Source organism: Zonotrichia leucophrys, chromosome 28, assembly GCF_028769735.1.
Source record: "Zonotrichia leucophrys gambelii isolate GWCS_2022_RI chromosome 28, RI_Zleu_2.0, whole genome shotgun sequence".
In the NCBI taxonomy this organism is placed as follows: domain Eukaryota; kingdom Metazoa; phylum Chordata; class Aves; order Passeriformes; family Passerellidae; genus Zonotrichia; species Zonotrichia leucophrys.
In genome coordinates this window covers 4,083,070-4,107,834 of record NC_088197.1, presented here as the reverse complement: position 1 = coordinate 4,107,834, position 24,765 = coordinate 4,083,070, and the positions used below count along the sequence as shown (strand labels likewise).

The 24,765-nt window shown below is 62.3% G+C and overlaps 3 protein-coding genes across 3 annotated transcripts; 1 reads left to right on the top strand and 2 right to left on the bottom strand.

The window, feature by feature from the left end:
• Positions 1–919: 919 nt before the first annotated feature.
• MAP1S (microtubule associated protein 1S) lies at positions 920–10,376 on the bottom strand. The gene is made up of 7 exons (XM_064734150.1): positions 10,229–10,376; positions 8,987–9,088; positions 8,429–8,511; positions 8,211–8,351; positions 4,345–7,471; positions 3,281–3,498; positions 920–2,471 (listed from the first exon to the last, which is right to left on the bottom strand). The coding sequence occupies exons 1-7, from the start codon at positions 10,356–10,358 to the stop codon at positions 2,316–2,318; spliced, it is 3,957 nt and encodes a 1,318-aa protein (XP_064590220.1). The 5' UTR covers positions 10,359–10,376; the 3' UTR covers positions 920–2,315.
• Positions 10,377–10,989: 613 nt separating this feature from the next.
• LOC135458842 (cocaine- and amphetamine-regulated transcript protein-like) lies at positions 10,990–12,738 on the bottom strand. Its single transcript, XM_064734246.1, has 3 exons — positions 12,284–12,738; positions 11,326–11,409; positions 10,990–11,236 (listed from the first exon to the last, which is right to left on the bottom strand). The coding sequence occupies exons 1-3, from the start codon at positions 12,422–12,424 to the stop codon at positions 11,129–11,131; spliced, it is 333 nt and encodes a 110-aa protein (XP_064590316.1). The 5' UTR covers positions 12,425–12,738; the 3' UTR covers positions 10,990–11,128.
• A 2,974-nt stretch (positions 12,739–15,712) lies between these two features.
• GADD45B (growth arrest and DNA damage inducible beta) lies at positions 15,713–17,142 on the top strand. The gene is made up of 4 exons (XM_064734193.1): positions 15,713–15,894; positions 15,987–16,088; positions 16,335–16,548; positions 16,665–17,142. Exons 1-4 carry the CDS (start codon positions 15,857–15,859, stop codon positions 16,776–16,778), a joined length of 468 nt encoding a protein of 155 aa, XP_064590263.1. The 5' UTR covers positions 15,713–15,856; the 3' UTR covers positions 16,779–17,142.
• Positions 17,143–24,765: the final 7,623 nt, after the last annotated feature.

Here is a 24,765-nt window from a genome sequence, read left to right as displayed (position 1 = left end):
CACCTGGCAGGTGCCACCGCGCCCGGGTGGCAGTGCCAGGCCCAGCCGGGGGCACCGCGGCAGCGCGGGTGGGCTCGGGGGGCTCAGACCCCTCCCCAGCTCCACGCACCGTCCCCGCAGTGTCCCCCGGAGAAGCCCCCTCTGAGACCCCTCCCCAGGACTCAAAGTCACTGGGACCAGTCAGAGCAGAGTGGGGGGCTCAGAAGGGGATTTGGGGGACAGGGACAGCCCTGGGGACAGCCCCGAGCCCGGCGGTCACACCTGAACCCCCCCTGAGCCCCCTCCCCAAAACAGCCCCGCTGGAGCAAAGGGCTGGGAACGAGGGGATTTTGGGGAAGGGGAGGTTTGGGATTGGCTGGGGGGGGGGTGGGAAGGGGAATTTGGGGGTGGGCACGGGGGTTTTGTCCCCTGGTCCTGCCAGCCCCGTGCTGCCCACAGGGCTGAGCACAGGGACCCCCCTGCAGCACCGAGGAGGCTCCAAACCCCCCCAGAATCCCCCAAAATCCCCCCAAAACCCGCGGGGGCTGAAGGCAGCGGGTGCAGCCCCCTCCTCCTCCTCCTCCTGCCGCTGCTGCTGCTGGTGGGGCCGGGGGCGGCGGGGCTGGGATGCAGGGATGGGGATGGGGATGGCGTTGTCATGGCAACCCCGCATCCAGCCTCAGCCTCGGCGCTGCCGCACCGCAGCGCATCCCCCCCCCCCCCGACCCCTCTGAACCCCCCATCCAACACCCCGGACCCCCCCAAATCCCCCAACATCAGCTGCACCCCCCCACCCCAAAAAACCCCCCCAAAATCCCTTTCCCACCCCAAAAACCTCACAAAGACCGAGCCCTACCCATCCTTTTTACCCCTTCCCCAAATCCATTTTGGGGACCCCCCCCAAAAAAATAAAATAAAAATAAAACCCAAAAGACAAAGATCCACTGGGAATGATCCTCTTTAATGCTCATTTTCCACACAATTGCCAAACGGGAAGGTGGCGTGCAAGACGGGGAGTGTGTGCCGGTGGCCACGGGCAGGGGCTGGGGTTTGGGGTGATTGTGGGGGGGTTAAAACCCCCCCAGCCACCCCAAAAAACGCCCCCCCAGCATCCTCCAACCCTTCCAGCTGAGAAAATAATGATATAAAGCACTAAAGGTGAAACATTCAGTGCCCCCTCCCCGAACATGTTGTAGGACAATACAATCAAAGGTAAAAGCCCCCAAGGGCATTTATTGGGGGGGGGGAGAGCAAAGATAAATAACCCCCCCGAAAAAAAACCAACAAAAAAAAAGGTTTGGTTTCTTCAGTTTTCACGATTTTTGTCTTTTTTTTCTGTTTTGTTTTATCTTAAAAAGTCATTACAAAAAGAGCCATCGAGGAGCCTCCTACAAAAACAGGTTAGTGTTTGTCCCGGGGGGGGGGGGGGGAATTTTGGGGGGGGGGGGGGTTGTCACATTCTGTCCCCCCCTTACCCCAAACTCCACCCTGACCCCCCTTTGGTGCTCTCAGCTCATAAAACCCCTTAAAAATTGCACGTGACGTTTGGTTCTGAACAGCTTTCTGCAGCTCTCGGGGGTGGGGGTGGATGTGGGGGGGCTGCTTTTCACTCCCCCCCAAAAAATGAGGGGCTGGGGGGTGGCTTTGTCTATCCCCCACCCCAAAATTTTATGGGGGAAGGGTTGGGGAGGGAAGGGCCATCAGTGCAGCGAGCTGGGCAGGTCTCAGCCCAATGGAGGGGATGCTGCATGTGAGGAGGGGGCTACAATCAATTTAGGGGTGTGGGGAGGGGGTCACAGAAGTTTTTTTTTTGGGGGGGGGGGGCAAAAGCATTTTGGGGTGGGGCAAAACAGCAGGGACAACCCCAGAACCCCAACCCCTGCAGGGATGGGAACCCCGAGGTTGTCCCAGCTTTGTGTCCCCCCAAAAGGGAGATCCAGCCCCCTCCCCAAAAAAAAAACCCAACCTCTCCCCCAACACTTTGAGGGTATTTTGGGGAGGGGGGGGATTGTGGCTCATCCAGGAAAAGGGGGGAAAAAAAACCCAACAAAACACCAAAATTTACCCTGTTCCATCGAGCTGCCCGTGGGGGACGGCTCAGCCCCGCTGCTGGGAGGGGAGGGGGACACATCCTGCCACCCCCCCCGTGTCCCCAGCTGGTCCCTTGTCCCCTCCCCGGGCTGGGTGCAGAGCGTGGGCATGCGGGGATGTCACCCTGGTGTCCCCATCCCTGGTGTCCCCATCCATCCCTCCCCTCTGGGGGCTCACAGAGGGCTGGGGGGGCTCGGGGAGGAGGAAGAGGAGGGACAGGGGGTGGCACCCGCGCCGTGCCCCCCTCAGAACTCCACCTTGCAGGCGGGAAAGGTCTCGTCCTGCATGGCCACGGTGCTGTTGCTGCCCAGCACGGTGATGCCCAGCTCCTGCTGCCGCTCGTGCGTCTCCTGGTACCACTCGTGCATCACCAGAGAGTCGAAGGTGGGGATCAAGGTCACCTGTAGGGACACCCAGGCCACACTGTCACCACCCCCAGGGCCGGGAAGGGGCACCCAGGACACCCTGTCACTCCCCAAGAATCAGGAGGGGCACCCATGGCATTTTGTCACCTCCCCAGGCACTGGGAAGGGGCACCCAGGACACTTTGTCATGTCCCAAATATCAGGAAGGGACCCCCAGGGCACCTTGTGCCCCCCTAGTAATGGAAAAGGACCCCCAGGACACTTTGTCAGCCCCCCAAATATTGGGAAGGGACCCCGAGGACACTTTGTCAGCCCCCAGCAATGGAAAGGTGCACCCAGGACACTTTGTCACCCCCAAATATCAGGAGGAGCACCCAGGACACTTTGTCACCCCCAAGATTTTGGGAAGGAACCCCCAGGTCACTTTGGCACCCCCAAACACTGGGAAGGGACCCCGACGACATTTTGCCATCCCCCAAATATTGGGAAGGGACCCCCAGGACACCTTGTCCCCCCCAAATATCAGGAGGAGCACCCTGGGACACTTTGTCACCCCCAAATATCAGGAAGGGACCCCCGGCACACTTTGTCATCCCCCAGCACTGAGGGGACCCTGAGGACACTTTGTCACCCACAAGGAACCCCAAGGACACTTTGTCACCCCCCAGCATTGAGAAGAAACCCTGAGGACACTTTGTCACCCCATAAATATTGGGAAGGGACCCCCCAGGACACCTTGTGACCCCCCCCAGCACTGGGAAGGAACCCTGAGGACACTCTGTCACCCCCCAGCACCCTGAGGGAGCCAATCCCAGCCCTGCCCTCAGCCCGTGCTGGGCACCCACCTGGATGTCGATGCCCCACTGGTGCTTGGCCGCCAGGAGGGCATCGAGCAGCGGGCGCAGCACGCCCTCCTTCAGGTGGTCATCGCCGCTGACCACGTAGCAGAGCGCGCGGATCCGCCGGAAGAACTCCTCGTCCACCGTGCGGGCGCTCCACGAGCCGGGCAGGTACGCCAGGTCCACGTACACCGGGGGGCCCTGGGGGGCTGCGGGCCTGGTGCCTGCCAGGAGAGTGGGACAGAGTCACAGAGGTCCCCAAAGTGCCACCCTGCAGTGCCACCCCGCAGTGCCACCCCGCAGTGCCACCCTGCAATGCCACCCCGCAGTGCCACCCCGCAGTGCCACCCGCAGTGCCCACCCGCAGTGCCACCCGCAGTGTCACCCCGAGTGCCACCCTGCATGCCACCCCGCAGTGCCACCCTGCAGTGCCACCCCGCAGTGCCACCCTGCAGTGCCACCCTGCAGTGCCACCCTGCAGTGCCACCCCTCAGTGCCACCCTGCAGTGCCACCCTGCAGTGCCACCCCGCAGTGCCACCCCGCAGTGCCACCCTGCAGTGCCACCCTGCAGTGCCACCCTCAGTGCCACCCTGCAGTGCACCCTCGTGCCACCCTCAGTGCCACCCCGCAGTGCCACCCCTGCAGTGCCACCCGCAATGCCACCTGCAATGCACCTCAGTGCCACCCTGAGGCCGCCCCTCAGTGCCACCCCGCATGCCACCCCCCGCCACCCTGCAGTGCCACCCGCAGGCCCCTGTGGCCACCCCGCTGCCACCCCGCAGTGCCCCCCAGGCCCCCCGCAGTGCCCCGGTGCCACCCTGCAGTGCCACCCCTCAGTGCCACCCCTGCAGTGCCACCCTGCAGTGCCACCCCGCAGTGCCACCCCGCAGTGCCACCCTGCAGTGCCACCCCGCAGTGCACCGCAGTGCCACCCTGCAGTGCCACCCCGCAGTGCCACCCCGCAGTGCCACCCCGCAGTGCCACCCCGCAGTGCCACCCCGCAGTGCCACCCCGCAGTGCCACCCCGCAGTGCCACCCCGCAGTGCCACCCCTCGCTGCCTGCTCATACCTGCTGGCGATGCCCGCCCTGCTCCGGATGCCGGCCGGGCTGTGGCGCCGCGGGCGTTGCTGGAGGCGCTGCTGGACGGTCCCTTCTTGTCCCCAAGGGGTGGCCTGGCCTTGTCACCTACAGCGCTGGCTGCAGGCCTGGCCTTGTTGGCCGAGGGGACGCGGGGGGGCTCGGCTTTGGCGGCTGAGCCCACGCGGGACAGGGTCCTCTTCACCTTGGTGGGCTCCTTGCGGCCGGGAGGCAGCGCCTCGGGGTCCACCATGCAGATTCCGGGCTGGGCAGGGAGGGGACACGGGTCCTTCAGGGGGGCTGGCAGGGGGTCACACGCTCTGGCCACGCCGCGGGGCGGCCGCTCCGAGTCCTCGTCCGACTCCAGCCCGTCGGCCAGGATGGACGGGCAGTCCTCGGTGGCCGCAGGGACGTCGGAGTCGGACAGGGTGGGCAGCGACTCGCTGACCGACGTGGGGGGGGTCTCGCCCGGCCGGCCCCGGGGCGGCGCCAGCTCCTGCGAGGGGTCGCTGTCCGACAGCTCCCGCGGGCTGGCGGCGGCCGACGGCGACCGCTCGGATTTGGGGTGCTCGAACTCGCACGGGGACACCAGGCACAGGTCCACGTCGTGGGGCGAGTCCGAGCGGCGGCCTGGCCGCGGTGCCGCGTCCCCGTCGGCCCAGGGCGGGTGGTGGCACGGGCGCAGCGGCAGGGACAGCCCTCCTTTGGTGGCCTCGGGCTCCTGTGCGTCCCCAGAGGCGCGGGATCGCCGCCCATCCTCCGGGGGGGACTCGCTGACCGGCGGCAGCACCTGCTCGAAGGACACCGAGAGCGACTCGTCCACCTCGGTGGAGTGCGGCGAGCCCACCTCGGCCGGCAGCGAGGGCGTGGTGATGGTGGGGGACACGTCGGGGACATCATCCTTGAAGGGGCTGAGGGACAGGCACCCCGCCTGCTTGTCCGGCACCGCGCCCTCCTTGCCCTCCTTGCCCGCCGGCCACGCGCTCTGCCGGGCGGTGCCGGTGCCCGGCTCCTCGGCGCCGTCCTCCACCGGGGACTGGTGGAAGGGCGTGTGGCCGGCGCTGGCCGGCCCCGAGCTGGCCGGGGACATCATCTCCAGGGTCTTCTCCTCGGAGCTCCCACAGGGATCCTCGGCGCCCTCGGGGCCGTGGTTGAGCAGCCCGGTGGGCGTCAGGTCGAAGTTGACGCTGCGGTCGCTCTTGGGGGTCTTGGCCATGGGTGACGGGGGGCACACGGCTCGCAGGGGGCTGCTCTCCAGGTAGCGCAGGCGCTGGGGGCTCTCGGGGTCTTCCAGGCCGTTCTCCAGGCAGGACGGATCCCCCGGGCGCCGGTTCCCCCCGTTCTCCAGGGATAACGGCTCCAGCTCGCTGTCGGCCGTGGCAATGCCTTCATCCGTGGATTCTTCCTTCCTCCTCCTCCCGCCATCCCGCTCAGCCTCCGGCAGCATCTCCTCAGGGGAGGAGGATTTGGAGCCGTCCGACGTCCCCGGCTCCTTCCGGGCGGTTTTAGCCTTGGGTTTCTCTGGTTCTTTCTTCAGCGTGGATTTCTTGATGCTGCCGGCCTTGGCCAGGGGTTTGCGGCTCTCCGGGACCGGCGCCTTCCGGGCCGGAGCCTTGGCCGGAGCCTTGGCCTCAGCCTTGCCGTCCTTCGCGTCCTTCCGTAGCGTCTCGGCCTTCGCCTCCTTCTTCACCACCTTCACCTCCTTCTTGGCCTCCACCTTGGCCTCGGCCCCCTCGTCCTTCTTTGGCGGCTTCTTCTCCTCCTTCTTGGCCACCGGCTCCTTCTTGGGCGCCGCTTTCTCCTTGTTTGGCTTCGGCTTCGCGTCCCCCTTCACCTTCTCGGCCGCCGAGTCCGGCTTGGCTCGGGCATCCTTGGCTTTCTCCTCTTCTGACCCCATTTTGGCCGCGTCCCCCAGGGATTTTGGCTTCTCCTTGGTCCCAGCTTTCACCTCCTTCCTCTCCACCTTCGGAGCCTTCTCCTTGGGCGCCGGCGCCGCGGCCTCCACCAAGCTCAGCTTGGAGCCCGACTTGAGGCTCTCCTTGCTCTCCGCCCTCCTCTGCTTCAGCGGCTTCTCCGCCTGCGCCGTCCCCTTCAGGTCATTCTTGGTGACCACGGGGTGCTTGAGGAACTCCAGGTGCTTCACCTTCTCCAGCCCCTCCAGGATCCGCGCCTGGGGCGTGCAGCCGGGGAACAGCACCCGGATGATCTTCTCGGAGCGGCTGACGGGGTGCCACACCAGCAGCACGCACACCGACGTCAGGCACTGCAGGGGCAGCTCCTGCTCCTTGGGGAAGCCGTTCCCCGACCAGTGCTGCAGGAGGAACTCCAGCTCCTTGGTGCCCTTCACGGGGTTCAGCACGTACATGTCCAACCGGCCCACCCCCATCTTCTGGAAGAGCACGGTGGGCTCGGCGCGGGGGCCGCTGTCTCGGGCCAGCAGGTTGGGCGTGATGCCCAACTTGTCCAGGTAGTGCAGGGTCAGAGCGGCCTCGTCACAGCTCTTCAGCACCTTTGAGTCGCCCTGGATGTCCTTCAGCTTCTCGGAGGCGTTGAGGAAGACGACGCCGAGCTCGGGCGAGATGAGGTTCTTGGCCCAGTCGCCGTTGCCCTGGGAGCTCTGGGATGGGTCCTCCTCCAGCTCGGCCAGCTTCCTCTGGAGCAGGCTGTTGATGCCAGGCAGGCTGTCGGTGCCCACGTGGGTCACCAGGATGGAGTCGATGCGGTCCAGGTGCCGCACCAGCTTCCAGAAGGAGGATTTGGGGTTGGAGCCGCCGTTGACCAAGACGTTGAAGCCGTTGACGGCGAAGAAAGCAGAGTCCCCTCTCCCGCCCGGGAAGATGTAGCAGCAAGGCTTGGAGAGCTTCAGGAACCCCACCATGGTGGGGGGCTCCAGCAGGTCAAAAGGGGATTGGGGCTCCAGAGACTCGGACAGGTACTCCATGAACTCCTCCAGCCCCTCCATCTCCGGCAGGACGCAGCCGGGGTTGTAGCGCAGCTCGATGAAGTCCTGCAGGTTGTGGTGCTCCAAGCCCGAGTCCCTCCACTCCCCGAAATCGGGGCAGCTGATGGTCAGCCTGGCCTTGGCCGAGGGGTCTGCAGAGCTCAGGATCTCGCCCACCTGCACAGAGGGGCAGCTTCAGGTGGGAGGGGGCGCCGGGGTCACCCCCATCGCCCACCAGGATGGACACCTTAAACCATTGGATCCACACCTGCTGCCTGCTTTTTGGGGGGATTTTGGGGTGCTGCTCCCAAGGAGGGGCTTTCCCTGACCCCCCACCCTGGCTGAGACTGTGGACCCCCAGGGCTGGTAGCTGAGGATCTGCCCTCCTAAACTACAGGATTTGCACCCCTAAACTACAAGAATCTCCACCCCTAAATCCCCAGGATCTGCCCCTCAACCCCCCAGAATCTTCCCCCCAACACCCCCAGGATTTGCTCCCCAAACTCCCAGCATTTGTCCCTGAGATTTACATTCCCAGATCCCCAGCATCTACCTGACTAAATTCCCAGGATCTGTACCTCCCAAATCCTCAGGATCTGTATCCCCTAAATCCCCAGGATCTGCCCCACAAAACTCCCCTAAATCCCCAGGATCTGCCCCACAAAACTCCCCTAAATCCCCAGGATCTGCCCCACAAAACTCCCCTAAATCCCCAGGATCTGCCCCACAAAACTCCCCTAAATCCTTAGGATCTGCCCCTTTTCCTGCCACAAACCCCAAAGCTTTGCCCCACACCTTGCAGGGACTGCCCTGTGAGCAGTGGGGAGGATGTGCCAGCATTCCCAGGAGCTGCTCCAGCCTGGATGTGCTCAGACAGCAGCTCCGGCCCCAAAACCCCCCTGGCCCCTTCCCTGACCTCCTTATCAGTGAAGATCTGGATGAAATCCCGCAGGGAGAAGCAGCCGGTCTGCAGCATCAGCTCCCCAGTGTCCTCCACACAGGGCCCAGCAAACACCAGCAGCTTGTGCTGGGACACATCCGTGATGAGGTTCCTCAGCTGGGGACACAGAGGGGACATCAGCACTGAGGGGACACTGTGGGGACACCCCCAAGGCTCATCCCACCCCGGCTCACCTCGTCACACAGGGATTTGTCGGAAGGGTTGAGCAGCACCAGGGTCTCCAGCACATCCCCACGGTGGTGGAGGGTCCTCTGACCTGTGGGGTGACAGCCATGGCCCCCCCAGTTTGTCCCCATGGCGGTGGCACTGCCAGGTTTTCCAAAGGAAGAAGGACCAGGGAAATATTTCCCGTGTCCTTCCTGCCCAGGGAGGGGAGGGAACACGAAGGGGAGACTCCCCCAAACTCTCTGGGTGCTCCCAGGGTGGTTTTGGGGTTCATTTCCCCCTCTCAGCAAGGAAAAACCCACCAGGACCCAGCAGAGGGTGAGGAAAAAGGCACTGGAGCAGCCCCAGCTCCGTTTTCCCCTTTCCACCCCTCTGTGGAAAATCCCATTTTTCCCACGCTGGAAAAGGAAGCGGCTCCTCACGTGGGGATCACGGGGTTTGGATGGGGGAGGCACAAAGCCAGCCCTGTTCCCACAAAATCTGGGGGGAGGGAGCGTCCCTCATCCCAACCCCCACTCCCAGCAGCTTTTCACCCCCTTTTTCCCATTTTTTACCCCTTTTTTTACCTTTGACAATGCTGGAGAAGGTGGCCGAGTGCCGGGACACGAAGAGCTTCAGCTGCTCGTCCAGGTTGCAGCAGGTGAGGTCGATGTCCCACGAGCGGATCCCTAAAAACAGAACCAAAATTCGGGATTTGGGGGGCTCAAAACCCCCCCAGCACCACCCCAAAAACCCCACACAATGCCAATTGGAGCTGATCCCGTTAAATATCCTGTAAAATCCCCTCCTCAAATCCCCTCTAAGGTGTTTTTGGGGTGTCTCCAAGCCCACCTGTGCCCACACCTGCCCGGCAGGTGAGCTCCTTGTGCTGTGATTCACACTCGGGCTCTGCCAAATCCCAAATCCCAACCCCCCAGGGCATGGAACAGCTCTGCCAACGCCTCCTCAAAGGTGCCAATTAAGGAATTAAAAGATTTGGTGCTACCTGTCAGCACCGGGACAGGTGCAGCACCCGAAAAAACCCTCCAGGATTTCCCAGGAGGGATTTTTGGGATTTTATTCCCAAAAAATTTTTGGGGTGGCTCCGGGTGCTGCCGGTAACGGCCAGAGAATGGGCGGGGGATGGTGTAACCGGGGTTGCACAAGGGTTTGGGGCCGTTTTTGGGGTGGTTTCGCTGAGGTTTGGGACAGGGAGGGGACAATGGAATGGGGAATGTGGGTTTGGGATCTGCTCCCGCTGGGATGTCACGGCCTGAGACCCCCCCCCAAAATCCGGGCAGGGCTCAGGGAGGGGTGTGGGGGCTGGAGGGGGAGTCCCTAAAAAATGTGGGGTCAGTTTTGGGGATTTTGGAGCAGATCCCGGGGATTTAGGAGCAGATCCGGGGATTTAGGGGCGCAGGGAAAGGGGAAGATCCAGGAGGGGGAAAATCCAGGAGGAGCAAATCCCGGAGGTCTTGAGAGAATAAAGAGATGGAGGATTCAGATCGCCGAGGGTTTTGGGGCAGAAAAAAGGGGCAGATCCGGGATTTTAGAGGGGAAATCGAGGCGGCTGAGGGGGAGGAGAGGGCGCAGATCCCGGGGGGGGGGCAGGAAATGGGGCAAATCCTGGGAATTTCGGGATTTCGGGGCGCAAACCCTGAGAACGCGCAGGGGCGGATCCCGGCGGGCTGGGGCGGAACGGAGCATCCCCATAGGGGCGATCACACCGCGGAACCGAACGGGACCGAGCGCGGCATCCCCGGGGGGGCTCCCCCGGTGCCGGCGGGGCGGGTCCCGGAGGATCCCGCGGAGCATCACGCGGGTCTCACCTCGCTCCAGCTGCTGCAGGGCGGCGGCCCTGAGGCCGGGCCGGTGGCAGCCGCCGCCCACGATGGCGAGCAGCGAGAAGCGGCGCGGCCCCGCGGCCGGAGCCGCCGGAGCCACCGGAGCCGCCGCCATCTTCGGCGCCCCCCACCCACCCCGCTGGCCACGCCCCCTGCGTCACCACCGCCCAGACCACACCCACTGATGTCACCGCCAGCCAATGGGAGGGGCAGAAGGGGAGGCGGGTGGGCGGAGCGGAGGTGGGAGAGAGGGGCCTTAAAGGGGCAACGCGCGGGGTGGGGCAGCGGGTGGGGTCCGCGCGGGCGGTGTGGGGTCGTGGATGGGGAATGCGGGATTCTGGATGGCGAGGGGAGGGGGGGGCAAGATTCTAGATGGGGATGCTGAATTCTGGGTGGGGATCTGAGATTCTGGATGCGGATTTGGAATCTGGATGCGGGATTCAGGATGCGGCCGGGCCGGGCTGTATGAGCCCCCCGCATCCCGCGGATCCTCCATCCATCCCCCTCCATCAGCTCGGGAATCCAGGACTCAGATCCAGGACTCAGCTCCCTGCCCGTCCCCGCAGCGCTCCCATCCCCGCTCCCCCTCTCCCACAGCGGGATGAGATTCCCACTCCCTGTCCCCCATTCCCGCCCCAACCTCAAATTCCCGATAAGAGAGGGGAGCAGGATGGGACCCCCACCCCCCTCAGGAGGCAAAGGGAGCTGGGAACCTCAAAATCTCCCCAAAAAAGCAGGCGGCAGGAGTGGATCCAATGGTTTAATGTGTCCCTGGACACCGCCAGCCCCACGGGCCGGGGCTCGGGCGGTGCCGTGCGGGTCCATCCCGGGTCGCGGGCGGGTGGCAGCTGGTGTCCCCCGCTGTCCCCCGCTGTCCCCGCTCGCTCAGGAGCACTTGAGGTTGGAGAGGTTGCAGGAGGTGCCGGGGGGGCAGCTGCAGCGTTTCCCGATGCGCGCCCCGCGCCGCACCGCGCACGACTGCCAGCGCTCGCACTGCGGGGCGACACCGTCAGCCCCGGGGCCGGACCCCCTCCAAAAGGGGGGTTTGGGGTCCCCCAGAGCCACCCCCAGCCCCGCCGTACCCAGGGCACCCAGCTCAGCCTCTTCTCCAGCGCCAGCGGCTCCCGCGTCCCCAGCTCGGCCAGAACCTCCCGGAGCGCCTCTGCCTGCCGCGGAGAGCAGAGGGGCACCCCGAAATCCCGGGATACCCACGGAGAGCAGAGGGGCACCCCGAAATCCCGGGATACCCACGGAGAGCAGAGGGGCACCCCGAAATCCCGGGATACCCACGGAGAGCAGAGGGGCACCCCGAAATCCCGGGATACCCACGGAGAGCAGAGGGGCACCCCGAAATCCCGGGATACCCACGGAGAGCAGAGGGGCACCCCGAAATCCCGGGACACCCACGGAGAGCAGAGGGGCACCCCGAAATGCCGGGATACCCACGGAGAGCAGAGGGGCACCCCGAAATCCCGGGATACCCACGGAGAGGAGAGGGGCACCCCGAAATCCCGGGATACCCACGGAGAGCAGAGGGGCACCCCGAAATCCCGGGATACCCACGGAGAGCAGAGGGGCACCCCGAAATCCCGGGATACCCACGGAGAGCAGAGGGGCACCCCGAAATCCCGGGACACCCAGGGGCTCCAGAGGGGCACCCCCAATTCCCGGGACGCCCAAGGAAAAGGAACCCCCCAAAACGCCCCAAACCTTCACGGGGGAAACAGGAACACCCCAAAACACCTTAAACCCTCATGGGGCAACAGGAACAGCCCAAAACACCTCAAACCCTCATGGGGGGGAACAGGAACACCCCGAAATTCCCCAAACCTTCACAGGGGCAACAGGAACAGCCCAAAACACCTCAAACCCTCATGGGGGGGAACAGGAACACCCCGAAACGCCCCAAACCCTCACGGGGGGATCAGGAACACCCCGAAATTCCCCAAACCTTCACGGGGGGAACAGGAACACCCCGAAACGCCCCAAACCCTCCCGGGGGTGTTGGGGACCCCCCGCCCCGCTCCCCCAGCCCCTCACCAGCTCCGGCTCCTCCCGGCCGTGCCCGGGCGGGCTCAGTCCGGGCCGGAGCTCCGGTACCGGTTCGGGGGTGCCGAGCAGGATGAGGCCGGAGCCCAGCAGGCAGAGCAGGCACAGCAGAGCGTTCTCCATGTTCTGCATCCCCTGGATGCTCCGGGATGTGCCAGCTCGGCTTTATAACCCACCCCGGACACCCCCAAACACGCAGTGACGCACACGGGGCGCCTGTGTCCCCCCAAAGCCCCGCACTGTCACTGTCACCGGGCTGCGGGGGTGACACGGCGGCCCTGGGGACACAGCGGCCACCAGGCAGCGGCCAGGGACGGACGTCAGAGCCGGGCCCAGGCGGGGACCCCCCGGTGACCCCCCCGGGCCGCAGCCGCTGCCAATTCCGTGAGCAAACAAAGACAGGGGATGGAAAGGGGACAGACAGGGGAACAGACAGGAGATGGACGGAGAGGAAATACAAACAGATGGACAGACAGGGAATACAGACAGGAAGACAGACGTGGGGACAGACAGGGGACAGAAAGGGGGACAGACGGGGGATGGAAAGGGGAACAGACAGGGGACAACTGGGGGGACAGACAGGAAACGGACAGGTGGACAGACAGGGCGGGAGCGACAGAGGACAGAGAGGAAATACAGACAGATGGACAGACAGAGAATACAGACAAGGGGACAGCCATGGGGACAGACAGGGGGACACAGGGGCGCTGCCCCTCCGTTGTCCCTGTCCTGGGTTGACTATATGATGCTTTTATCCCCAATCGTCTCATTCTGTTTATGTTGAATAATAATAAGCTTTGTACCTTTAAGAGTGTTACAGAGAGTGAAGGGGGAGAGAGAAGAAGCGCGCAGTTTGTTTTCAGACAGTGCACTCACTCCTCCACATTCCTGCTCCTGACTGTGCTGTCTGCGGACAGACAGCGGGACAGAGAGCTCTTCTTTTGCTTTTTAGTTAGTTTTTAGCTAGCTGGGGCAAAGAAGTTCCCTGGACTGTTTTTTCCCTTTTTCTTTGGACCTCTTGGAACTGCTCTGGACTGAACACCCAGGAGAGCACCGGCAGCTGCAGCTGTGGCCCACTGGGCCGGCCCTGGCCTGCGACAATTCCAGCACTGAGAGACTGATCAGAGACTGAGTGAGCTGCTGCTTGAACCCGGGGTTTTCTCAGTTTGTCATCTCTTTTAGAGTGGCAAGGGGTCTCATTGTTTTGATACTGTTTTGGTCTTATTGTTTAATAAACAGGGTTTTTTTTTCCACCTTTCTCCAAGGAGGTATTTTTCTTTCCTCCCGGACCAGTTGGGGGGAGGGGCCGATTGGATCTGCTTTTCCCACCGGAGCTCCTTTGGGGGGATTCTTCCCCAAATTTGCTCTAAACCTGGACAGTCCCATAGCCCTTCCGGGCTCTGCAGCATCCCCAGCGGGGCTCTCCGGTCCCGTTCCATCCCTGTCTGGTCCCTTTATGTCCCTCCGGTCCCAGGGATCCCCAAAACCCACAGGATCCCCACAGACACCGGGAGCGTGGGGAACCCCGACCCGACCGCCGGTCCGGTCTAGCGCAACCCCCGCAGTCTCGGTCCGGCCGTCCCCAGCCCAGTCCAGTCCCGGTTTGGGGGCTTCTAGACCCGGTCCGGTGACCCCTCTCAGTTTCGGCTCCCCCTACTAGGTCCGGTCCCGGTTCGGTTGCCCCCAGCCCAGTTCGGTGCCGGTTTGGTGACCCCCAGCCCTCGGCCCCATTCCGGTCCCGGTCCCGGTCCCGGTCCCGGTTTGGCGGCACCGAGCCACGCCCACACCCCGAGTCCCCGCCCACTCTGGTCACAAAGCCTTCTGGGTAATGTAGTCTTCCTTTAATGGCGGGGAAGGCGGGGCGCTTCCGGACTACACTTCCCAGAAGGCTTTGCGGTGGGGGCCATCGAGAGGGCGCTGACAGCGCCGTCTGGCGGATCGGAGGAGTCGGAGCGGGAGGGCGGCCATGGCTGTGGTGGGACACGGGGGGCACCGAGGGGACACCGGGAGGGGACAGGGGACAGCGGCGACACGCACGGACCGCCAGCACCGCCGTGGGCGGGGGCAGCGTGGGGAATACAGCTCAGGACGCGGCCGAGGGAAACTGAGGCACGGCGTGGGCACCTCCCGCGACCCCCGGGGGTTCACGGACCGGCCCTGCCCTGCAGCCGCGGGACCCGGGGCTAAAGTGAGGGGACCCCGGCGTGCCCAAGTCCCGGGACAGCGGGAGCCCTGTGTCCCCGGCGGGCCCGGTGTGTCCCCGGCGGGCCCGGTGTGTCCCCAGTGTGTCCCCGGTGTGTCCCCGGCAGGTGGCGGCCGCCGCCCGCGCGCTCGGAGCTCCCCGCGTGTCCCCGTTTCCCCCAGCTCTGAGCGCACCGACCCCTCCCGCCCCCGCCTGCAGGTCCCGGTGCACGGACCGACCGCCCCCGTGGTCCGGTGCGTGAATTGCCGCCCCCCGGTGCAGCCCCCGCTCCACCGACAGACCTCCGGTGCAGCCGCCGGTGCACGGACCGTTCCACGGCCCACGGACCGACCCCCGCCGTGCAGACCCCTGTGCACGAACCGGCCCCTGCAAAAGCCCCCGGTGTCAGGGGCCGACCCGCGTGCACCGACCGACCCCTGGAGCGAACCCCGGTGCAAGAAACGACCCTTGGAGCAGTCCCCGGTCCCAGGGACCGACCCCCCTGTGCAGCCCCCGGTCCCACCGACCGCCCCCGGGGCAACTCCCCGTGCACGGAGTGACCCCCGGTGCAGTCCCCGGTCCCAGAGTTCACCCTCCGGTGCACCGACCGACCCCCGGTGCAACTCCAGCTGCAAGAAACGACCCCTGGAGCCACCCCCGGTGCACGGGGCGACCCCCCTGTGCAGCCCCCTGTCCCACAGATCAACCCCCGGTGCGCCGGCTGACCCTCGGAGGGACCCCCGGTGCACGGAGCGACCCCCGGAGCGGGTCCCGGTGCAAGGAACGACCCCCCTGTGCAGCCCCCGGTTCCACAGATCAACCCCCAGTGCACCGAACGAAAACCGGAGCGACCCCGGGTGCAACCCTCGGTGCAGCCCCCGGTCCCACAGATCAGTCCCCGGTGCACGGAGCGACCCCTGGAGCGGGTCCCGGTCCCCCGGCCCGACCCCCAGCCCGGTTCCCACCGGTTCCCCCCCCGGTTTCCCCCCGGTCCCGCCGGTCCCACGCCCGTGCCCGCGGGGGGGGCGCAGTTTCAGGGCGGGGGTTTCCCCCGCGCGTTTCTCCCCCCCCGCGTTTCACCCCCACGTGGGTCCCGCCGGCGGCGCCCAATCAGCGCCGCGCCCGTGGGCGGCTCCGCGCGGCGCCAGCCAATGGGAGAGGCGGGGGCGCAGAGCGAGGCCACGCCCCTCGAGGAAGGATATAAAAGGAGGCGCAGGGCGCGGCTGGGGCTCAGAGCGATCGCGCTGGAGCGGCGGCAGGAGCGGAGCGGGACCGGGGATCGCGATAGCGCCGCGATATCTCCGCGATATCCCCGCTGTAGCCGCGCTCGGGATTATTGCTCTTGGAGTTTGCCTTCTTCTCCTGCGGATTACAATTGCACCATGACCCTGGAGGAGCTGGTGCCTTGCGATAGCAGCAAGTAAGTGGCGGGCGGCTCGGGGCGCTCGGAGGGGGAATCTGTGTTTGTTTGTCGCCGTCGCCGCTCACCGGCTGTGCCGTTCCTCCCGACAGGATGCAGGCGGTGAGCGAGGCGGTGGAGCGGGTGCTGGTGGCGGCTCAGCGGCAGGACCGCCTCACCGTGGGGGTCTACGAGTCGGCCAAGCTGATGAATGTGTGAGTATCGCGATATGGCTCTGTCGGGGGGGGGGTCTGGCTCGTGTGGCGAGGTTCATCCCGACCCGCTTAGCGCAAAGCTGGGGCGTTTTACGGGGTGGTGGTGACCAGACAGAATTTGGGGGGGGGTCTGTCGCCCATTTATATCGCGACAGGGGGGTGACACAGAGGAGTGACAGGTCCGCGGGAGGGGGTTCCACCATGCCGAGCTATTCCGGTCTCCCCTAACCCGCCTGGCCCCCGCAGGGACCCGGACAGCGTGGTGCTGTGCGTGCTGGCCACGGACGAGGAGGACGAGGGTGACATCGCCCTGCAGATCCACTTCACGCTCATCCAGGCCTTCTGCTGCGACAACGACATCCACATCCTGCGCGTGTCGGGCATGCAGCGCCTGGCCGCCATCCTGGGCGAGCCGCAGGCGGACTCCGAGCCCCGCGACCTGCACTGCCTGCTCGTCACGGTGAGCACGGGGGTGACGCCGCCGGCCCCGTGACGCGGCCGGGGAGGGTGACGGGGCGGCTCGGGGACACGTGTCGGGGCGCTGGTGGCACTAATCCCGTCCTCCTGATCCCCCAGAACCCGCACACGGACGCCTGGAAGAGCCAAGGCTTGGCGGAGGTGGCGAATTACTGCGCCGAGAGTCGCGACAGGAACCAGTGGGTGCCGTTCGTGTGTCTGCAGGAGCGCTGAGCCCTTCCCGGCCTGGACTTGAAAGGATTAAAACCCTTTAAAAAAAAAAAAAACAAACCTAAACAGCAGGAAAAAAAAAACCCAAACAAAAAAAGAAGGGAGAAACAGCCAGTTCCAACCCACAACGCCCCACAAAACCCACCGATTTTATTTTTCTTTTGAAACGGAGAGGAGGAAGGGGGAGCGCGGCGGCTGCGGTGGGAATGGAGGGAGCCGAAGCCGGGCCGAGCCCGGCGCGGGACGCTGGCCGGAGCCCGATGGACGCTGGCCGGAGCCGGGTGGACACTGGCCGGAGCCCGATGGACACTGGCCGGAGCCGGGTGGACGCTGGCCGGAGCCCGGAGCCGGATGGACACTGGCCGGAGCCCGATGGACGCTGGCCGGAGCCGGAGCCCGATGGACATTGGCCGGAGCCCGGAGCCCGATGGACACTGGCCGGAGCCCGATGGACGCTGGCCGGAGCCGGGTGGACGCTGGCCGGAGCCGGGTGGACGCTGGCCGGAGCCCGATGGACGCTGGCCGGAGCCCGATGGACACTGGCCGGAGCCGCCGGCCGAGGAGTCGTGCAGGAGCTGGGGAGCCCCAGGCGGGCGCTGCGGAGCGCGGGGGTGACCCCTGAGCTGGAAACTGTCGCGATTTTGGGACCCGATGGAGGCGAGGACTGCAGAGAGAGCTGGAGTTTTAATTTTTTTTTTTTTTTTTTTTGGTGCACAAACTGCTTTTTCCAATGAATTACGGACATCTGCACGGATGGACTTGCACCCTCCGGGTGCTGCTTTTGCACTTGGACACCCTGAGCTGAACCTTTTCCAGAGTTTATTCTTCTACCGAGCGAGGAATTAAATTTATTTGCAATAAAATGTCTGACGTTAGTGGTGTTTGCTCTTCCCTGTGCTCTGCTGGAGCCGTTCCCAAGGGAGCGGGAGCGGCATCGGCGCTTCCTGGGTGGGTTTTGGGGTGGGCTCTGGGGTGGGCTCCACCTTTAATAGGGCCGGGGGGTTCCCACCCGTGTGTGGCCTCGCTGCTGCTGCTGCAGGAGGAGAAATTCCCACCCCACCCTTCTCTGAATAAGGGTTTTTTCAAAAAAAACACCCACGGGCTCTGTGGGAAACTGAGGCACTGCCCCCCCCCCGGGCTCGGGGCTGGAGCTTCCCCCACCCGCGCAGAAACCGTGGGAACCGGGCCGGGGGCTGCAGCGGGGGCGGGGGGAGCCCCGGGAGCCCCAGTCCCGCGTGGGGAATTCCCTTTGTCCTCCGGGGGTGGGGACACGGAGAGCCCCGAGGGCTGCGGGACAGTGAGGGCGGTGGGCTCCGGGGTGGGGTCCCCCCTCTGTGGGCAGTGGGGGCTCCCCGGCCCCCGGCCCGGTGCATGCGGGGCTCCCCCGAGCTCGCGCTGTCCCCGTCACACGCGCGGGGTCACCCGGGGTGGCCCCGGTGACAGCCCCGGGAGCGGCGCCAGGCGGATCCCGAGCCCGGGACACGGCGTCCGCCGGGGCAGGGACACAGCGACCGGCCAGCCCCGGCTGGGGACACGGTGGCCGTCCCGGAGTGTCGCGTGTGCCTCGGGAACGTGTGCCCTTTGCCCTCCTTTGGGGGGTTGATTGCGGGGGAAACTGAGGCACGGCGTGACAGCCGCTCCCGCCGTGTCCTGGCGGGGACAAAGCGGTGCCAACACCCCCAAAGTGTGATCCCCCAGCTGTGGGGTCTCAGCTCGGGGTGGGGTCGCGCTGTTCCTGGGAAAATCCCAAAGGGAAAGGGCCCGAGGGCGGCTGGGGCTGCCCCAACTCGTTTCACTGATGAGGCACGGCGGGGTCACGCGGCCGTTCCTGTCGCCGCTGTCACCGCTGTCACCGCTCGTGTGACCGGTGTGTCAGGCTGCCACCGAGTCACGGGGCTGGGAACGCTGAGACCCCCCCAGACCCCCCCAAAATCCTCAGGACCCCCCCCCGGAGCCCACCCAGCCAGCGGGACCACCCGCATGGATACGCGCGGTAATTAAACCCTGAGCGATAATTAGCTAATTAATAATTAATTAGGAGGTCGCAGACAGCTCTGAGGGTGCAGGGTGGGTGGTGGGCACCCCCTTAAAGGTAACACGGGGGGGATTTTTGGTTTTTGGGGGGTGGCGGTGACACGGGGGGGGGCGCAGATGTCACCCCGAGTGTGACGCCAGGGGGGTGACACGGGGGGGTTTTGGTTTTTGGGGGGTGGCGGTGACACGGGGGGGGGCAAAATGTCACCCCGGTGTGACGCCAGGGGGGTGACACGGGGGGGGGGGTTCGGTTCGGGCGGGGACACCGAGCCCCTTCCCGGCTCTGGGGCGGCCGCAGCCAGACAGGGCAGGGCCGGAGCCGCCGGAGCCGCGGATTTACGAGTCTGGCCTGGGCGGCTCCGGCGGCTCCGGCGGCTCCGGGGCTGCGGCTCCACCCTGGCAGCGACAGCGGGGACACAAAACCGAGGGGACACCGCCCACCCCAAACCCCCCCCCTTGGGGGGGCAGCTCAGCCCACCCCGATCCCCCAAACCCGCTGCACATCGGGGGAAACTGAGGCACGGAGCCGCCTCCCCTCCCCCGCCGCTGACGCCCGGAGCGGGAAATCCGCCCGTGATGTCACCGTGGTGGCACCATTGCGTCACGGGTGTCCCCGTGTCACCCGCGTGGGGACACGGGGGGGATCCTCCGCGGTCGCGGGGTGACCTCGGTGCTGTCCCCGCTCCGGTGGCACCGGGGGGGACCCGCGGTTGTCCCTGCGCCACCCGCGCCGTGCCGGTGGCCGCGGCTCCGGGGGGAAGGAGTTAATTAGGGCGGCCGGGAGTTAATTAGAGCGGCAGCCAGGCTAAAAATAGCCCGGCGGAGGAGGGAGGGTTATTTTTAGCCGCTGCCAGCCCGGTGCCACCCGGCCGGTGTCGCTTTGGCACCGCCACCCGCTGCCACCTCCGGGTTTAGAAGGGAACTGGGGGGGGAATTTGGGATTCTGGCTTGGGGGACAATGACACGGGAATTGCTGTTTGTCCCTCTGTCCATCCCGCCCTTCCCAGCCGCGTTTTTGGGAGCAGACGCTGAAAAATCCCAACAATTCCCGGCCCGCGGCTGCAGCGGGAGCGGCGCATTCCAAGGACGCGCTCAGATTCCAGCCGGGCCGGGATCGCTTTGAACGGGAAATAAAAGGGAAGGAATTCAGCGCTGGGTTTGGTTTTTCCCCGTGGGATGGGGATGGGATGGCTCCCGAGATTTCCAGGGAAAAAGGAGATTCCCAAAAGGAATTCCCAGGAGGAGCCAGCAGGGATGGGGAGAACGGGGGTGGGAAAAGGGAATCCCTGAGAGTTGGAGGATTCCCAAGGATTTGGGATTTCTGAGGAGCTGAAATCCTTGAGGGGCTGCAATTCCCGGGAATTGGCATTCCCAATCCCATTTGAGCATCCAGGGGGTGGGAAAGGAGAATCCCAAAAAGTGGAGGGGCTCCCAAGGATTTGGGATTTCTGAGCTGAGACCCTTGAGAAGTTGCAATTCCTTGGAACTGGCATTCCCAATCCCATCTGAGCATCCAGGAGGTGGGAAATGGGAATCCCTGAGAGTTGGAGGATTCCCAAGGATTTGGGATTTCTGAGATCCTTGAGGGGCTGCAATTCCTGGGAATCATCATTCCCAATCCCAAAGGGAGCTCCAAGGGCTGGGAAAGAGGAATCCCAAGGGGACAAGGGAATGCCGAGGGAGGATCCGGAATTCCCACCCGGAATTCTCAGCACAGGCAGGCAGAGCAAATTGGCAAAATGCAAAGTGAGCCTTTTTTATTGTGTTATCCATTCACTTGGGAACAACGATTCCACGAAATATTAAACACGGTGCGAGGGGAGGGGCTGGGGGCTATGGCACACGAGAAAGGGCAAAATCAACAAAACAACCCCAAAAAATAAAATAAAAAAAAATCAGGAATTGCAGACGGATGAGGAGCCTACGGCACAGACACCGACCACTTCCTAAGGACAGTCCGGAAAAAAAACCTGGATTGGCGTTTGGCAACGAGATCAGAGTTTGGCAAATAATAATAATAATAATAATAATAATAATAATAATTAATGATTATTTGAATGATAGACCAGAGAGAAGGAGAAAACGAGGAGAGCCAAGGATTCCATGTGGGTTAAAGAGTAAAGGAATTATTGGGATTTTGTTAAATAAAGGTGGATTTTTAAAGGATTTGAGGGGGAAAATCAAAAGGGGCATTTGGGAGCTGCAGAGGCTCCGGGGTGTCCCGGCTCCATCCCCCGAGACAGGGAGGGCAGGAAAACTGGAACAGGAGCAATGTTTGCTTTCCCTGGCCCTTTTATTCCCAGATTTCTATTTTTGGCACTGGCTTCACCACATCCCATAAAGAAAGGCCGGGCAGATCTGGGCATGTGGTTAAATCCCAAAAAAAAAGGCTTTTGTGGAGCTGGGCTCCAGCTCCTCCTGCTCCCCCTTCCAGCACTTAAAAAGTTCTGAAAAGTCTTTTTTTGTGTGTTTTTTTCCCCCTTTTTTTTTTTTTTTTTTTGGTGTTTTTTTCCTCCTTTTTCCTTTTTTTTTTTCCTTTTAATTTTTTTTTTTTTTAATAAACTGATTTGGCAAATGCACTGAACAAAGTACAAGCAACTACTGGGGAATCTGCACTTCTATTTCTGCCATACAAAAAAAACACCCACGGCATGAGCACGGATTTACTCGGACAAGGAGAAAATTCTGGGAAAAAAAAAAAAAAAAAAAAAGGGGAAAAAAAAAAAGGTGGGGGGGAAAAAAAGAAAAAAAAAAGAAAAGAAAAATTAAAGGATTTTTTTTTTTTTCCCAACAAAAATGAGTCATCCATGGAGACACCAGCACCTGCCAGCAGCTCCTGGTGGGACCCTCGGCATTCAGGGATCCCTTGGGAGATGCTCCCTGGCCTTTCTCCCTCTCCCTGCCCCTTTTCCTGGCTCCTTTTCCCTTTTCCCAACCCCTTTTCCCTGCTCCTTGCTCCTTTTCCTGGCCCCTTTTCCCTTCTCCCATCCTTTTTCCCTTTTCCCATCTCCCATTTCCCTTTTCCCATCTCCCATCCCCTTTTCCAAACTTCTTCTCCCATCCCTTTTCCCAACCTCTTTTTCCTGCTCCTTGTTCCTTTTTCCTCCAGCTCCTTGTCCCTTTTCCTGTCTTCTTTTCCCATCTCCCAACTCCTTTTTCCCATTTCCAAACCTCTTCTCCCATCCCTTTTCCCTTCTCCCAACCCTTCTTCCCTTCTCCCAACTTCTTTTCCCTTTTCCCAACCCCTTTTCCCTGCTCCTTGCTCCTTTTCCTGGCCCCTTTTCCCTTCTCCCATCCGTTTTCCCTTTTCCCATCTCCCATTTCCCTTCTCCCAACCCCTTTTCCCTGCTCCTTGCCCCTATTTCCCCCAGCTCCTTGTCCCTTTTCCTGGCTCCTTTTCCCATTTCCCATTTCCCTTTTCCCAATCTCTTTTCCCTTCTCCCAACTCTTTTTTTCCCTTTTCCAAACCTCTTCTCCCATCCCTTTTCCTTCTCCCATCCCTTTTCCTTTCTCCTATCTCTTTTCCCTGCTCCTTGCCCCTTTTCCTGGCTCCTTTTCCCTTCTCCCATTTCCCTTTTCCCAGATCCTTTTCCCTTTTCCCATTTCCCTTTTCCCAGATCCTTTTCCCTTTTCCCATTTCCCTTTTCCCTTTTCCCAGATCCTTTTCCCATCTCTCTTTTCCCTTCTCCCATTTCCCTTTTCCCAGATCCTTTTCCCTTCTCCCATTTCCCTTCTCCCTTTTCCCAGATCCTTTTCCCTTCTCCCATTTCCCTTTTCCCAGATCCTTTTCCCTTCTCCCAACCCCTTTTTCCCATTTCCCTTTTCCCTTCTCCCATTTTTCTTTTCCCAGATCCTTTTCCCTTCTCCCAGATCCTTTTCCCTTCTCCCATTTCCCTTTTCCCATTTCCCTTTTCCCAGATCCTTTTCCCTTCTCCCAACCCCTTTTTCCCATTTCCCTTTTCCCAGATCCTTTTCCCTTTTCCCTTTTCCCAGATCCTTTTCCCTTCTCCCATTTCCCTTTTCCCAGATCCTTTTCCCATTTCCCTTTTCCCAGATCCTTTTCCCATTTCCCATTTCCCTTTTCCCAGATCCTTCTCCCATTTCTCTTTCCCCAGATCCTTTTCCCTTTTCCCAGATCCTTTTCCCATTTCCCTTTTCCCTTCTCCCATTTCCCATTTCCCTTTTCCCATTTCCCGGCTCCAGCGTGGCTTTGGCTCGGGCAGGACCCCGGCATGGGGGAGGCAGAGCGACCCCCCCAAAGCACCCAGACCCCAAAATATCTGACCCAGCATCCCTTGGGATTCCCATCCCTCGGGATCCTCCCGGGATGGAGGGGTTGGAGCCCCTGAGGAGGAGGAGGAGGAGGAGGAGGAGGAAGAATTCCCGGCTCCAGCCCCGGCTCCAAGGATAGCACCAAGCTCTGGTCTCGAACACAGAGGAAGAATCAGATCTGGAGTAGAAAAATAAGGCTGGAACTGCCCGAGAGATTAAGGACGAGAGGGAATTCCCTCCTGGAGGAGGAATCCCGGGCTGGGCTCGGGAATCCCGGCGGGCGGAGCTTGGAGCGGGATTCGGGATTCGGGATTCGGGATTCGGGATTCGGGATTCGGGATCAAACCCTCCAATAAAGGCTTTGCCGGGGCTGAGGGACAGGGAGGGAAATTATTGGGAAAATATCCCGGTTTTCCCTGTTCTGCTCCCCCCCAAGGGATGGGGGGACATTCCCGAGCTCTGGAATTCGGGGAGCATTCCCAGGAAAAGCCGCACAGCTTTAGGGTTGAACGTGGCAAAGGCAAATGACAGAAAACAGGGAACGGCGACATTCCTGCAGCCGGGAGGGGCCAGGAGCCCCCTGGGAATTCCATCAGCCTCTGGAAAAGCAGCTCCAGCACCGCTGACCCCTCCCAGCAGCACCGGTTTGGGCCGCGAGGGTTCAGCGGGAATCCAGGGAATTGCAAATTCCTTCCCCATGGGAATTGCTCCCTGCCCCGTGATGGGGTCCTGGCATTGCTAATCCATCCTGGCATTCCTAATCCTGGAATTCCTAATCCTGGCATTCATACCCCATCCTGGCATTCCTAATCCTGGCATTCCCAACCCAATCCCTGGCATTCCCAACCCAATCCCTGGCATTCCTAATCCTGGCATTCCTAATTCTGGCATTGCTAACCCCATCCCTGGCATTCCCAAATCCACCCCTGGCATTCCTAACCCTGGCATTCCTAATCCCAACCCCATCCCTGGCATTCCTAACCCAATCCCTGGCATTCCCAAATCCATCCCTGGCATTCCTAAATCCATCCCTGGCATTCCTAACCCATCCTGGCATTCCTAACCCTGGCATTCCTAACCCCCTCCCTGGCATTTCCAATCCAATCCCTGGCATTCCTAACCCTGGCATTCCCAAATCCATCCCTGGCATTCCCAATCCTGGCATTCCTAACCCAATCCCTGGCATTCCCATCCCTGGCATTCCCAACCCCATCCTTGGCATTCCCAACTCGATCCAAAGCTTTGTGGGGAATGGGGAAACTCCCAGGATTTCCCACCAGCTCTGCCTGGGTTGTTTTTATCCCTCCTCTTCCCAAAAACCTGGGAATCCTGGCTCTGCCTCTGGTTGTTTTGGGAAATCTTTTCTGGATTCTGGGATTCTGGGATTCTGGGAATGTCTCCCAGGAGCTGCTGAGCACCAGGATGGGCCCTGGGACAGGGATAGGGATTGGACACTGCACCCAAATCCTTGGATTTGTCCTTTTCCCACTTTGTGGAATTCCTGGAGTTCTCCCGAGCATCCACCCAAGGGCTCCATGGAAGCTTCTCCTGCTCCCCTTTCCCTGCTCCCCTTTTTCTATCTCCCATTTTTCCAGATCCCATTTTCCTGTTCCCATTTTTCCATATCCCCTTTTCCTGTTCCCATTTTTCTATCTCCCATTTTTCCAGATCCCATTTTCCTGTT